At 37.2% G+C, this 16,881-nt stretch overlaps 1 protein-coding gene across 1 annotated transcript; it reads right to left on the reverse strand.

Moving 5' to 3' along the window:
- Positions 1–522: 522 nt before the first annotated feature.
- Positions 523–15,997, reverse strand: LOC113226015 (apyrase). The gene is made up of 9 exons (XM_026458521.1): positions 15,843–15,997; positions 13,902–14,124; positions 11,868–12,059; positions 9,870–10,000; positions 8,424–8,568; positions 6,862–6,988; positions 4,774–4,931; positions 2,363–2,459; positions 523–720 (listed from the first exon to the last, which is right to left on the reverse strand). Exons 1-9 carry the CDS (start codon positions 15,944–15,946, stop codon positions 527–529), a joined length of 1,371 nt encoding a protein of 456 aa, XP_026314306.1. The 5' UTR covers positions 15,947–15,997; the 3' UTR covers positions 523–526.
- Between the last annotated feature and the right edge of the window lie 884 nt (positions 15,998–16,881).

A 16,881-nucleotide genomic window follows, 5' to 3' on the forward strand; every position in this document is an offset into this window, starting at 1 on the left:
TAGTCTCCCGATGACGGAAAGGGGAAGGCGGAATTAAATCATGCAATTCCATCGCAGACTCTCCGCGATATATCCTGTAGAATACCGATAAGAGGTAAGTTTACGGCGGTGTTTAAGGCTCTGCCGCTTTGCCTTTACTTCGAGTCACCTATAAGCCTCGTGACACGCTTGTCAACTATGTCCAAGGTGGCCAGTTGTTTTCTTTTTATTTTTATATTTAGCAGAGCCACCCCATAAGTGGCAGTAGTACTCCATACACGACCGGACTTGTGCTTGGTACAACTGAAGCAACTGTCCCGGTGTGAAGTAATCCTCACCTTGGAAAGGAGACATCCTGGGACATTCTGTTCTGCAAAATATGTAATTACAGGCACATGGCACATGTCAACTAATGTCTCAGGGTGACAGACGCAGTAGCAGTGCCCCTAAATCTTTGCAATTGAAAGCTCTGAGTGGCACTGCAACTGTTATGGAAAGACGTGTCGCTTGCTACCAGGCGCACGACTTGTTCGTTAATCACTTGGTACTATAAAAAAAGTATTTTTGATAGCTCACCTCCAATCTGCAACATTCGTCCACTGTTGAACTGGTCAGGCGAACTACCCACGTTGCCACCAACCGAAAATTCGAGTGCTTCTAGAAGATACTTGCCCTTCAGTTCGTATATTTGCACATAGTTCTCGAATGGAATTGCTCGGAGTAACCCTTCGGTTGTTATGTCTGCGAAAATATTAAATTAGTAAAATGGTGGAAACTGAAAAGCAGAATGTGGTACTGAGGCTCTATCCTTTTTGTTTAGCGCTAGATTCGACTACATTTCTGAAAGTAATAAAAAGATAATAATAGAATAATAGAAAGAAAATAATAGGTGGAAGGCCGTCCGCCTCGATACGGCACGTATTATTCGCCGGTTCTTGAACCTGGGTTCCTGATCTCGGCCGACTGCGCCATTCAAACATTCAAAATTGAAATGGGAGAAGCGAGAGTCTAAAACTATCTAAAAAACATCTAAAATAATGATAATAACTTACACACAAATGGCTACGCACGAGGGGAACCCTGTATCGCGGGGGCCATGGATACGCATATAGACATCCACAAATTACATCCAAACTCACGAGAGAAATAAATGTAACCCATACAAATATTTCTCCCAGTCTGGGAATCGAACTCAGGACCTCTGCGTGGCAGTCCAGCATGGTAACCGTCGGCCACGGAGGCAGTTCGCTGTACTTTTATTAAACTTTTTCAGACTTCGTAAATACATACGTAGATATCGTTGCTTATCAATTTTTTACAATTGCAAAATTCTTAAGCTGTCGCGATAGTTGCAGATTGAAAATGAAACTATTTTCTTTGACCTGTAAAGCACCTGAAACGATGGTATTTGAAAAACAAATATATCTAGGGTATTTTAAATCTGAAAAAAAAAGTTTCATTTCCAAAGCTGTAAAACAGGCAAAAAATGGGTTACCTATCAGAAATCCGAAATGACATTTTCCAGAAATAACGTTTGCTCAAATTTTCATAATCTCGAAAGTAATTTTGAGAGGAAAATGTTTTTTCTTTTAAACCTTTTTTTTTTTTTTTCTTTTTTCTCTTTTAAACCTAACTTAACCTAACCTAACCGAACCTAATCGTGTCTTTGCGATAAACATCCAACATATCCTGAAAAAAGAACAGTTTCGTTAAGTATAATTCGGTTTTCGGGGTAATGAAAATTCGAACAAACGTTATTTCGGAAAAAATAAATTCGAGTTTGTGATAGGTTACCCAAAAATGCAATATTTTTACACAACTATGCAAGGTTGTATTGGACATTGTAGTTTTTATGTAGATAAATTTTGTTGTGTATCGCACTGCTATTACAATAGTGTTGTAACTCAAAATAAGTGAATTTCAAGATTATACATATATTGAAATTAAAATTTGATTCTCTACATGTCAATAAAACCGTAATTAGAATATTGTAAAAAACCATGAAAAAATATCTACTTAACTCAAAATGAGACAAACTTTTTGTGAGCTAGTCTGGACAAAATTGTCCTTTTATTTTTAAATATATCTGGCACTAGGAAATTGTTCAGATGTCTGTAATAAACTTTAACCTATACAGAAATTTGAATAATCTTTCACGGGAAGCGAGGAATTCGTTTTTCAGCGATTTTAAAAATATACCCTTTTTGAGTTTAAGTATTAACAGTGTGACATAGTCCTGGGAGATTGTTTTATTTCACAAATAACACAGAATATGCAATTTGTTCCATGTAGTTCGTATTATTTTTATGACGTTCATGTTATAAAAGCACTTTTGACGTATGGTCACATGCACCTTTATTATATATACTAAGGGTACACTCACTGCCAGGTTCGATCTGCGCTCGCAAGCCACCTGCGTTCATCATACACACATGAGCGTTGTGCCAGCGTGGCGCTTGTCTCGGCTCCATCAACATAACCTGTGAAAGAACACTAGTTCTGAATTTAAAATACTTTTCATCTCACTTGCACGTAAATAGTATGATTGCATGCAGGCTAACTGGGCAATAAAGCATGCAGGCTACCTTTTTTCTTCTCATTACCACGACGACCATGGTTGTAATAAGAAGAAAAATAGCCCGAGAGTTTTATTTAGGGCATTATAGTCAAGTTAGCCTGCATGCAATAATTCTATTTACGTGCAAGTGTGATGAGAAACATTGTATGTTTCACGGGCTGTACGGGAATTACGAATCTCTACCCCGAAAGCCCTCAGTCTTCGCCTTCGGGCTTCTAATGGTCTCGTTCGTAATTTCGTATTTAAAGCCCTTACTACACTATATACTACAAGCAGTGAGTTTTTAAGTAATTTAATGCACGTTGTAAGTTTACGTTTGAGAGTTTCATCATCACCTGGGGTTTCAAATTAAGGAGAGTAAGTAGAAAGTCAAATATTATTAATTTATTACTAAAATCTTGTAATGGAAACTTGTACGGTAAAATAATTTAATTATTTTGAATTTCGAAAAAAATATTAATACAAAGAAAAATTCCTTAGATCTCACAGGACTCGAAGCATTGTGAGAAGTTTCACAGACCTCTCACAGGTGTCGCTTATGGCAAAAAAAAAAACGAAAAAAACAACACAAAAATCTGTAACAAAGACTTATAGAAATTTATAAGCTTGGCTGACTCGATCTGTCGCTCTGTTGGTAGAGTGGTGGCCACTGTTTGGCATAGTTTCGAGTTCTGTCCAATCGAAGGAATTTTTCTTTGTGTTCGATCTTTGTAGTAATAATTATAACAAACTAGTAGAGTAATTTCACAGAAATAAACATCACGACGATAAAACATTATATTCAATAAAAATCTAAATTTTTTCATGACAATTTTGCAATCCGGAAAAATATTTATGTTTAAGTACACAAGACACAAGAGGTGAAAACATAGTACAATAAAACATGTAGTGTAATCCCATACAAATGTAGCAGCGCGGCTTGTGCACATCCGCTTCGCACGAATACGGACCAAGATTGCTGCTGATGTAGGTTTTTACACATCACTACCTTTGAGAGGGTGTCGTTAATATTGTCATAGTTAACGTCATGTCTGTCTGTTTTAAAAATCAAGGATGTGTCGGCAGCACACAATACTATTTCGCAAAGGTTCTTAACAAAAAATTGTAGATCATTAATATAAATGAGAAATAAGAAAGGTCTTGAAGGTCTCGCGGGGTTCAAAGGTATTGAACCCCGCGAAACTGAGGTGAGGTTCGTGAGGTTCGCTGGTTCGCTCCGTGGTTTAATTGGTATAACGTCTGGCACGGTATGCTAGACGACGTCGGTTCGAATCCGGCCGGATCGAAGGAATTTTTTTTAAGTGTTCGATCTTTGTATTAATAATTGTAACATACTAGTGGAGTAATTTCACAAAAAAAAAATTGAATATCAATTTAATAAAAATTTAAAGTATCTCGTATGTTTAAATAATAAAAATTGCCACTGAAATTAGGTAAACTAGATTGAAAACTACCCAGGTAGATACTGCTACAATAATAGTAAGACAATCCTACGCTCCGAGCGAAGTTCGTGTATTGACATGCCGAACAGGCGGGAGTTGCACTACTTTTTTGGTTTTTGCACTAGTCGTCTTAGGGAGTCATCAAACTTATTAACGCGGAATCGTCTTGATGCGGTCGTGTTCAAGCACACTTGTCGCATTAAGCCGATTCGCCGTTGACGCGGCCGTTCACGCGCCGTCGCGCCCCAGTTGTTTCTTCTAAACCAGGGTCGTCGCCGTCGTCGTCGGCGTGCGTACGGATGCAATCAGAAATTCGCACGAAGCAGGGGTCTACTCTCGTTCTCTGTCCGAAACAATTACTGTCAAATAAAAAATATGTAGCGGACTGTATCAATGGGTTCGGGTGGGTGCTAACAACGAGTGAGCAAGACCAAAGCAAACGTACTTACAGCTTATTAATTTATTAGAAAACACGTATCTGTCTAAGCAAAACAGCAAAACAAAAGTCAAGAAAAGGCGCCAAAAACAATCACATTTAAATTTAGAATTTAAATAAGTATAAAACTAAAACTTACATAAAGATTCTATAAGATATTTACAAAAGAGATTTGTAGCGACTGCTGTTTTTTTTTTAATAACGCACACACTCAACATGGCCTTCTCATCTTACGTTCATGGACATTAAGCGTTTTCTGAACGGCTTAATGCGATTCTGCGGTAATAACTGTGGTGACTCCCTTGTTATACTACGGTAAAAAGTAGTTATCTACATACCTCTTCCAAAAATCCATCGCAAGCCCAGCTGCCAATGTTACACTCGCCGCGATAGCACGAGCCGCGGTTCAGAGCAACGAGAGACGAGCCTAGCACTTCTCTGCCTATTGCGTCCACCTCTTGTCGCCAAGGCTCGAGTAACTCCATGATATAAGGATCTAGTAAATAAAAATTGATTGAAGTGGATCAACAAGATGCTTTAGGGCCTTAAATGAAGAAAGATTTCATTTTAGTTTAGAGCTGTCAAATTTTTATAGCTCCTTATTTTAGTTGTGATACAAATATAACTACAGTCAGAGCTTACAGCTTGAGTAATTTGATAACTCTGGACTAAAATAAAATGTTCTATCATTTTCTTACTTACAACCAAAGATCTTAACAATATATTCAATATTTAACTTTAAGTAATACATATAGAGTTGATAAAACCTCCCTTTGAAAACATTTAAAATTAAATTAAATGAGACAAATAAAAATGAAATGAAAAAACATCGCAAATTAATCTATTTTTTCCGATCTATCTATCGATCTATCACACGGCGACTTTTAGAAGTGATGCAAACGCGATGCGGTCGCTAATCGTCTACCTTTACACACATGCGCGATTTTAACAGCCGTATGTAACTACTCATTTGTTTTTTTCAAACAAACCAACTTTTGGGGCTCTTTACAAGTTCCATAGTCGCGACTTGTTCACTAAGTAGTCTGTGGTGGCGTAGTTGTAGTAGTAGACTGACTGAGATGGTAAAGTCCAACAGTTTTATTAAAGCAAACCACAAAAATTGTTACATTTTTACTTACAATTGCAAAATTTTTTTATAAATACATTACCATAGTAATTTTTAATTACATTTTAAGAATAAAATACTATACTTCCGGGATTTCAGAGGTACGTGTTATGCACTCTATGTGTATTACTGTCTTCAAGTCTGCTTCAAGTTTAAGTAAATATACTTGCTTCTTTTGATCCCTGCTTATAACAAAACAGATGAATGCCTATATAATTAGTTTGTTTGCCACCACTTGACGGAATAGGTGTTTCAAACAAGTAGATAAATGTCTACATATAGGAGTGGCATAGAGTGGTGGAAACCACTAAATATTAATTAATTACTGTTTACGAATTCCACCATCAGTTAAGGCGGGGGGTGGTTTGCACTCCATGAATATAAAAATATCTACAATATCCGCATCAGTTAAATCAAGCTATGGCTTGTAGTTTAAAAAAAAGACTTTGGTGAAAGGTTAGTTATCTACTGAATTTATTTATGTTATGGCACCACTACAAATATCTACTTTAAAATCCAAGTTCAGCTTTCTAGGCGAATAGTTTTATCCTACGATTTAGTAGTACTATTTTCGGAAATCCAAAACTTCAAAAAAAGAATTAATTAATATTGGTGGTTATAATTATTAATACAAAGATCGAACACTTAGAAAAAAATCCTTCGATCAGGCCGGATTCGAACCGACGTCTTCTAGCAAATCGTGCCAGACGCTATGTCAACTAAGCCACGGAACGAACCAGCGGACCTCACGAATTTTTCTATGTGCTTGGTATCGGATCTTTGCATCTGATTTTTAACTATTTTTTAGCCGTAGCACCATCTATGAGAAATCTATGAAACTTTCATAGATTTCTCATAGATGGCGATTTCTCGTACGGCTAAAAAGTACAACAAACTAGTGGAGTAATTTCACAAAACATAATGAATATCATGGTGGTGAAACATTCTGACATTCAATAAAATACTTCATATTTTGGGGTTTTTAACACTCCATGTTACTTCTTGTATCCATAATAATATCGTCGGTGTTATGTTGAGATGGCGAAAGCGCAACATCGAAAAATTTTTGAGGAACTAATTTTTAGATTTTCACGACTGTCTTAATATATTTGCATCCCGTTTTAAATTCAATTTTAAAATTTAAACTTAACTGAATTTTAAAACAGGACGTATATATTTTAAAACAGTCGTTAAAACCTAGCGCTCCTGAAAAATGTTTCGAAATGGCTCTTTCGTCCTTTCTACAAAACAGCGACGATAGGTACTTATTTATCTACGCATTTGGAACAGTTATCATTACCTTGCACAATAGAGGATCCCAGATACACAGGTTGTCCCTCCCAACTTGCGATAATGCCAGCTTCATCAATGTACAACTTAATAATGCCCAGGTAGCGCGTGTAGCACGACGCTTGCACTATAGGGATCTAAATAAAATACGAATTGTCGTATATTTTTGTAAGGACATTAAACGTGTTTATTTGGAATCATGCGGAACTATAGTACCGTCATCCAAGCATGTGTTGAGCCAATGATATTTATGTAAGTAAAGTACCGTTTACACGGAACAATCGACGACCCATTCCATTAAGTACTTGTAAAATACTTAAAAGTTTGTAAATGTTACAAACGTTATTAAGTCTAATTTTTTTTTTCGGCTTCCTAGCAAGTGTGATGAAAATATTGTATGACACACGGGGCGGGACAGCAATTACAAACGTTCGGGCCATTATAGCCCTGGCGTTGTTATTTTGCAGATGTGGCCTTATACAACAAATGTTATGGGCGCAGGGCATTTGTGGGATGTAACCATAATCATTCAGGTAAACAAAAATTTTGTAGCTCATGCAAAAAAATTTTTGTTTACCTGAAGAAACGGATACATGGGGCAGACACTTGCGCCTAAGAAAACGCAGCAAGAGACCAGCATAAATTTCATTAAGTAGATACCTCTATGTTGAATTAAGTGAGATACGCATTTGTAAATACGTCATACTGAACTATATATTTGTTGTCTACAAAAAAATAAAAAAATGCAATCCATGTTTATCTGGAAAATATAAGAAATTTAACAAACTTGAGGCGCGATATGTCGCCTCTTGTATACAATGTTATTTTAGTAGCATAGAGTAAAGAATTTATAAAGAATTCGTCCAGGGTAGTACTGCCACCTTACTTATTTCTGCAGCCAAGCAGCATTACTGTGTTTCGGTTTTGAAGGGTGAAGGGTGCTAGTGAAATTACAGGTACATAGGACTTGTCAACTTATGTCTCAGGGTGACGGGCGCAGTGGAAGTGCCCCTCAGATCTTTGCGATTTAAAGCTCTGAATGGCACTGCAACTGTTATGGACAGGCGTGTAGCTTACCATCAGGCGCACGATCTTGTTCGTCCCGTCACTTGATATTATAAAAAAACTATATAATTAAGCGCAAAACACTCATAGCCCCGCACTAGGGAAACCTTGTATCGCGGGTGCCATGATCACACATAGACAACCACAAATTACACCAAAACTCACGAGAGAAATAAATGTAGGCCATACAAATATTTCTCCCGGCCCGGGAATCGGACTTCTGCGTGGCAATCCAGAATGGTAACAGTTCGGCCACGGAGGCAGTTGTTACTGCCTCACGTATGCCAATAACTTTTAGCGTTTTTGAACGTTGGATGCAAGGACCTTCCCCGCAAAGTACCGGCGCATGTGTCTACTTTCTGTATAACAATAAACAAGATATCTACCCGGCGTAAGTGTCTAAGGTGATTAGTGAATTTATATTAATTCCGGCGCAAACGTCCTGCGCCCGAATGTTAAACTTTACATCCCTTTCAAATATAGTTGAAATGATTGTTAAGTACTTACTCTATGTCCGTCGTCTCTCGTAACAACGGTAGGATATTCGCCCAATGGAGTACTGCCGTCAGGAGCCTCACCGGTGTATAACAAGGTGTGGGAATGCGCTCCAACTATGATATCGACATCGCGGGAAACACTCTGCGCTAAACGCCTAGAGAACAAATTTGACATACATTACTTAAGGAGGTGTGTACCATGTGAGCAACTGCCTGATCCCGCGCCAACCCGCTTCGCCAGATCCTACAGCCAATCTAATAAGTGCAATTTTGATGCGGCTGTGGAAAGCATTGATTGGATCGAGGTGGACCGGATGCACAGCACGTCCCCGAGCAAACTAGCCCAGGCTATAATAAATATAAAAAAAGAATATGTTTGTTAATAATGTTATATGTTTATTTCAGTGTTCATTAATTAAACATCTAAAAAACGAAAGAGTAACTCCCATGACTGACATGGCATTGGCAAAATTCTACAAGAGAAGTCAGAAACTTAAACAGAATAGAATATTTTAGTTTTCCACTTAGAAGAATTTATTTTTAAAAAAAAGGACGATTCTTGTATAACTGACGAGATTATTAATTTAAACGCGTTATTATTTGACATGCGAGCAATTATGTGTAAATTATGTGCGAGGTAATACTACTCATCAATACGACCCACTTGTACGAACCTCTCTGAAACTGAAAGAATACTATTGAATGAAATTCATGCTATTGCTATTGCTATTGAAAGTAGCAGTACAGCTCCTTGTGAAAGAGTTCGTCCAGGGAAGTGCTGCCACCTTACCTATTTCTGCCGCCAAGCAGTAATGTTAGCATTACTGTGGTCCGGTTTTGAAGAGTAAGGGTGCTGGTGAAATTACAGGCACAGCTTTCGGCAATTTTCACGGTTTATTCAGTGTTTTTACTTGCGTTGATGTGATCAGTCCCATACTTTTCTACATAAGTTTTGTTTATAATGCCCCTCCCTATCAACGTCTTGGTTATGTGGGAAGGGCACAATGACCCGTGCGAGCGAACCCTCACACTGACCAGATGGGCCGATCCAGGACCTGACTTAGAAGTCAAGTCCTGGATCGGCCCGGATCAGCCCGTTTGCACTTCATCCGGTTCTCTGTAAGGCTAGTGCCTTAGGTGAGCTGCCCCGGGTGTACGTACAGCGCCCTCCCCATTTTCCAGATAGGTACCAGAGCTGTAAGGCACGCTCACTTCGCGATGCCGAATGAACGGCGTCTCTCCAGTTCCTAAATTCCTACGCGGCCGGAGGGCCCGGAAGATGTCTATATAGCTACGTTGATGTGATCAGTAAATATCGAGCTAGCTAGTTAGAAAATGAATGTCATAAATGGAATTCTTATAAGGGAGTTAGCACATTTGTGAACGGCTTGAGCCGGTCGGAAAAAGCATACTTGACTTTATTACTCCAAAATATACACATATACATATTACTCACATATCGCTTGTGTAGCCAACATGTGAAAGCAGAATAATGATATCAACACCTTGCTCCGTGAGGATAGCAGCTTCTCGGTTGACAGCTTCTAGTTCATCCTCCATTATTACCCTGCCTATTGGTGCTGAGAACTGGAAACGAGAAAAATATAAAGGTGCGGGAAACTGTTACACACCCCCAAAAATATAATGTAAACGTAATCACCACATTAGGGTCCACTGAAAATCAGTGTCATAGCCTTTTCTCGGCGGTGACATAAGCTGAGTGGATCCTTTTACATACGCCACTGCCGCACACATGACATCTACTTAATATTTTTGCTTTGTGGTCATTTCATTACCTATTACTAAGATAAGTAGTATTATATTTCAATGAAGTTATAGGTATTTTAAGTCATTATACTACTATCTGGTGAAAATAAAAACAGCTTATTTCATATTGAAGTTGCTGAAGTAAAGTGGTCTGAAAAACTAGTTATACCTCATTAGGTATACAGGTGTCTATATTATTACATGATAATTTAGTCCAAGGCCTCAGCTTTCAGATACAATTAGAAAATGTTCTTTAATTTTTCAGAAAGGCTGTTTATATAGAATATTCTTGGTATTATATGCCTGTCAGTGTGCACAAGGTACTATTTCACGGACAAGATGTCATTGCTTCGTGCATTCTTCCAAATAGGACAAATGCCTAAAGAGACACAAGAGGCTCACAACACAGATAACAGAAGATATCGCGAGTTTTTCACTAGGAAAACGCCCCGTATTACAACCAACATAGACCTTCTGAACATCGTCGGACTCTTATATAGCGAATCTGCGACATGGACCCAAGAAAACACGTATTGTAATGACACCGACATTCTTATCTTTACTGTTTGTATCTAGATTAGAGTTGAAAAGTGAGTAATGGTTTTTTTTGTTTCTGTGTGTATTTGGCACAAACAGCTGGCAAATAACTTAAATTGTCTTTAATTACAACAATTATTTGTATAATTCATCGTAAATAAATAAAAAGCAGCAGCAATATTTTTTACTTTGTAATTACTAAGATTTAAATTCCGCTAGATTGCAAAATTCTTACACCGTGGGTTGGTTGAAATTATACAATGAAGCTATTATGGAATGGTTGGTATAAGGAGTTATTTTCCACAACATGCAATCCCATTCCCATTATGTCGTAACGTTTTATTTATCGTTGGACGACTGTCGCGTCTAGCCTGTACCCGTATCACGACTATCTGTCGTGACTGTGTCGTGGACGTTTATTTTATCATTGAACGATTGTCGTATCAACCAGTTCCCACTAGGTCGCGACGTCAATTTAGCGGGTCACAGCAGCCGCCTTGCTGTTTGCACGTTAGAATCATTTGAAGCTGCGATCATCTGTCGTCACATTTTTATCGCAACGTCTTATTTATCGTCCGACGACTGTCGTTCTGGCTCTTCCCATTCTCACGACAGTCGTCGTCGTTACGTCAAAAAAGTCGTGAACGACAGTTAGTCGTATTTTACTATATGTGAACAACTTCATTTAAATATATAAGCCATGACACTTAACTCTGCACGACTATCTGTCGTCACGATATAATGGGAACGCTTACTTGTAAAAGTAACGGTAGAAAAGATTCGATGAAAATTCAATTTTAATTTGAAGATAATATAGATTAAGGTAACATATTATACCTAGTTTGTATAGTTTTAAACAAAGCCAATAACTCATCATCACCATCAACACATTTTATATGTCCCACTGCTGGGCACGGCGGTTGTGAACCTTCTTCGACGTGCAGGTTTCATCACGATGTTTTCCTTCGCAAAAAGCTCATTGTAAATTTCAAATTAAATTTCGCACATGAATTCCGAGAACTTAGAGGTGAAAGCCCGGATTCGAACACAATGCCTCTGCTTGAGAGGTGGTAGGCCAAAATTATCATCGGTGGAAGTCACTAACACAAATAAAAAACCTTTCAATAACGAATGTGTTAAGAAAACTTACGGTTCGTAGAAGCACTCCAATAATACCAATCTTCCGGCCTTTCCTTTCAATGACAACATGATTTTTCACGTACTCTGCCATCTCAGGCTCAAAAGTGGTATTCACATTGGCGCCTAACATTGGAGCATTCAGATCCTCCAAGTAGGGCAACAGACCTTCCACTCCATGGTCGAATTCATGGTTTCCTAGTACCTTGAAAAACAAATCATCGAAATAAAAAATATGCGTATAATATGCATAATATACAGGGTGTAAATTTGAGTCGGGGCAGCAAGGCCAGCTACCTTAATCGTTGTAGTTACAGGAAAACGGTTCTAGAAGACTAGCAGCAATTTTCAATGGATTCCTTCCGAGTAAAATTTCAGCTGCTACTAAAATATATGCTAAAAAGTTTTTTCGAGTACTCTTACCTCAGTTGGTTCCATAGAGACTATTGATCCTTACTGGAGACCGGATCGAATGGCATAAAAAAAACTTTTGTAAAAATTGCCTCTTAAATCTTAAATCTAGCTGACTGTACCATTTTTTCAGAATCTGCGAATGCCAATAAAAATATATTTAAAATTCATGGATAGTTTTCTAGAACCGTTTTCCTGTAACTACAACGATTAAGGTAGCTGGCCTTGCTGCCCTGTCTCAAATTTACACCCTGTATATAACTCGTTTACGTTAGTAGGTACTTGTAGAGCTCCATGTGAGAGAGTTCATCCAGGGAAGTACTGCCACCTTACCTATTTCTGCCGCCAAACAGTAATGTGCGCATTAATGCGTTTCGGTTTTGAAGGGTAATGGTGAAGGTGAAATTACAGGCACATGAGACGACTTGTCAACTTGTATGTTTCAGGGTGATAGGCGCAGTGGCATCACCCTCCAGATCTTTGCGATTTAAAGCTCTGAGCGGCACTGCAACTGTTACGGGCAGGCGTGTCGCTTACCACCACGAACCACCACGTTCGTCCCGTCACTTGGTATCATATAAAAAAACTCCTATTAAAACATAAAAAAGTTTTCGACTAACTTTGTTAGTAGAATCTTTAAACCTCTTTCCAGAAACATTGTCAATTTGCAGATCTCGCCTTATTACCTACACCAAGGGGGCGAAATAAAACTTCTGTAAATTTTTGCAAATGTAAATGAAGTGTTTCACCGGAAGTACGATATATTAAATTTGTCGCTACGTAATTGTTAAAATACATGTTCAAAATGGTGCAGCCTCGTAATACGGTTAGCTAGGCGTTTTATAATAAAGTGTGTTATACAATTCGGTTGTGACATATAAATAAAGCTTATTCATTGTTACTCTATTGGTGCCAAGAATAGACAAAATTAAAGCTATCGAGTTCTTCGGTTTTCGCGATTGTTACACATAGGAAATGAAACTATTTTTTCGGATCTAAATCAAGTAGTAATATCTGTTTTTTCTAACAAACCTACTCGGCTGTCAATTAGCGACCATCGAACCATTAAAGGGCCCGAAACATTGGTTTGTAGGAAAAAACCAAATATACGCGATTTTGATCCGAAAACAGTCTCATTTGCTAAAATTATAGTTACATACACTAATAACTTACGAAATAATAATCATGGTCACAGTGTAGATAATCCTTTTACAATCTAGCTTAATACAAGCCGCCATTTTAATAAACGTATCGTATTGACTCCCGGTTATAATGGTAATAAGTAAATTAATTACCTATCAATTAATATTTTTTATCGACCGAATACTATGTCCCAGCACAAGGAAAACGGATTCATATATCACTGCTTCCTGCTCTGTGTTGTTTTATGGACTGTAGCGCCAAATTATCAGCAAATAGCAACGTATTTTAAAAGAAATTCTATTTTAAGGAGAAGAGGACCAGGTCATATCGTCGGTGTTTTTTTCAGGGGAGTTTTAGACTTTCACCACTATCTTAAACTATTTACGTCAGGACGTAAACATTTTACAACGCCGTTTGTACAAAACACCGACGATATCAAGTTGATAAAAATTAAAAATAGATGAATTATTTTTACCAATAGCCCCATACTTACGTGAGCATCATGTGGTATCAAATTCATAAAGTGCAGACTGACATTCCATCTTAGAAAGTTATACCAAATAGTGCCTTGGAAGGTATCTCCTCCGTTGAGGACCAAGGAGTCAGGTTCAGCTTCAATTGCCTGATTTATAGCGGTGTAGAGACGAGCGTAGCCGCCTATGCATGGTGCGTCTTCTGGGACACATGCTGTTCCTCTAGGACTCGTTTCATCGAAGCTATATTTAGAGATTTTACACATTTTGAACACCATATCTCGTATAGGCAACATGACCAAGTGCTATTAGATAGCAGGAATCTGCTGAATCGGTCGTAACAAGATGTTATTACATTGTACATAGATATTTAGAAACCGTTTGAAGTACAAAAGGTTTCATTATGTTGCTAACTCGTATGCTTAACCCGTTCACGGACAGTAACGGCGTTTCCCGTAAATTTAAACATCAGAGTACGGGGTACCCCGTTTCGCTATGAAGAGTTCAAAAAAACAACAGGTTTTTTTCTCTAAAACGCATATACTTTGATTTAAACTTTCACGATTTTCATACATTTTTTAATAAACTGCCTCAGTGGCCGAACGGTTACCATGCCGGAATGCCACGCAGAGATCCCAGGTTCGATTCCCGGGCCGGGAGAAATATTTGTATGGCCTACATTTATTTCTCTCGTGAGTTTGGGTGTAATTTGTGGTTGACTATGTGTGTGTCCATGGCACCCGCGGCACAGGGTTTCCCTAGTGCGGGGCAATGTCGAATGTGTTCGTTAAAAAAATAGGACTCACGACTTAATACATGACAAGTTCTCGAATTAAAATTAAATAAAACGCATATGTTTTTATTAATTCAATATGACACAACGGCAAGCATCCTACTACTCATTGTCGCACTTTCTTTTATATAAGAACGTTGACTTGATCAGCCTTCGGTGATAAAGCGTAATTATATTGAACTAATAAAAGCACTACGCCACAAACGACAGTACCTAGTGACATTTAGTGTGCGGTGCTAAGTACTGTCCTTGGACGGGTTAACTCGGGTAAGAATTCGCACACTATTATCCCTTAATAAGGCCACATTTGCAAAATGGAATAAGAGGTTTACAGATTCTATGAATTAAATTAGTCAATAACTTGATTTTTAGTTAAATATGAGAGGTACAGAATTTCACATAAATGTACATAATTTATTTCGTGTACCCAATAATCTAATATACGTAAACATTGCGTGTACCTACTTCGTATAAATTTTATGACTTTCATGTAATAAAATCTCTTTTGACGTATGATCACAAAGTCCAAGTCAAAGTAAAAAAAATATTTTTTCGTAAGCAATTACTCTTGAAATCGTCATATTGATTAAACTCTACTGCTTGTACACATGTGGCTTTATAAGGGCACGAATTATGCTAAATAATATAGATTTAATTTGTTTTATATCCTCAAAAAGCTATCTGTCAAGGAATAAGAAGTTATTACCAGTAATCGGAATTGAGGAAAATTTATGTAAAGTATGAACGTTTTCTTAGTTTGAACATGCCCATTTTGTCATCAATGCTATATTTTTATTTTTTACTATTTATTTTCCAACAATATATAGATTGTTTTTGGTTAAAGTATTTAAATACGTAAGTACCTATAGAAACACCACTATAATATTATTTTTTGAGACAATAATTTGTAGTAGGAAATAATAATTTATCGCCAATGTACTCAAATTTCAATAAATAATACGCATATTCAAATTAAATCAGTTTCGAAAAGTCCCAGTATTTATAGAAGGGAATATCCATGTTATTCTTTAGTTTAGCAAAATTAACTCCCTCTATTACGACCACTGCTGGTTATCACCATTTTGATAGTATTTAAAAAAGAAGGTGCGTAACACTTGGCAAAATAATAAGTTAGGTAAAACTAAATACAAAGTAGGAAGGTACTCACTGAGCATGAAAATCATTAAAATGCACAATGTTCAATTCGAAAACTCCATCACTTTGTGCTAATGTACATAAAACACCTGTTAGAATTAACAAACGAATTAACATTGTCGTGATGCGCTGCGGCTCGCTTTACTACGTGTAGTGAACCTTCCGCGTAATACAAGCCTCGAGGTAGAACACAGAAGAACAGAGTCTAAATAATAACAATAAGTTCATACACGCAAAAGATAAACCTTCTAAATAGATTTGATTACGATAAAATTTATTAGGTAGCGTCGATAGAGGACTTAAAGTAATCAATTGCGCTGTTTTGTTATTGTATACGATCGATATCTATAGCGAAATACACTACCGTCTTAATAAATGGCTTTTGATGTTTTGTAAGGAAGCTGGTTGTTAAAGATTGTATGTAATCGATGTGTTACGGTGAATATTATAATTATTGAAATAAAATCGGCGAGTTTTGAGAATCACGATTTGAGGACTGTTTAATTTAATATTTCTGAGTGAGCATTACTGCGTTCCGGTTTTTAAGGTGCACGACTTGTTTGTCCGTCGGTATCAAAAAAAAAATTATTTTTCCAAATATTAAAAAAAAAAAAAAAATTCGACTTGATATACTTATAGCGGACTGCATCAATGGGTTAAAGAGTGGGTGCTAACAACGAGTGAGCAAGGCCAAGCAAATGTACTTACAGTTTATTAATTTTTATTACAAAACACCACGGAAACAAAAAACCATTTTTGTGAAGAAAGAAAAAGGAAAAAAACATAATAAAAACAGAGATGAACAAAAAATTTTGTTAGCGTAGTGTTTATTGGAGGTATCGATAATTTAAAAAAGCTTTTATAAAAATAATACGAACCATATGAAGCAAATTAAAGCATAAAAAAGTTATCGAGTAATTTCGTTCGTAGAATCTTTAATTCCCCCTGAAAAATTATTATTTTGCATAATGTGGCCTCTAAAGATGCGTCATGAGTTGAAGCTAACTGCAGACCCATGTTGGAGAAGAGTAGCTCTTGATAGAGCGCACTGG

Source organism: Hyposmocoma kahamanoa, unplaced genomic scaffold (assembly GCF_003589595.1).
Source record: "Hyposmocoma kahamanoa isolate Upper Pololo Valley unplaced genomic scaffold, ASM358959v1 180, whole genome shotgun sequence".
Taxonomy (NCBI): Eukaryota; Metazoa; Arthropoda; class Insecta; order Lepidoptera; family Cosmopterigidae; genus Hyposmocoma; species Hyposmocoma kahamanoa.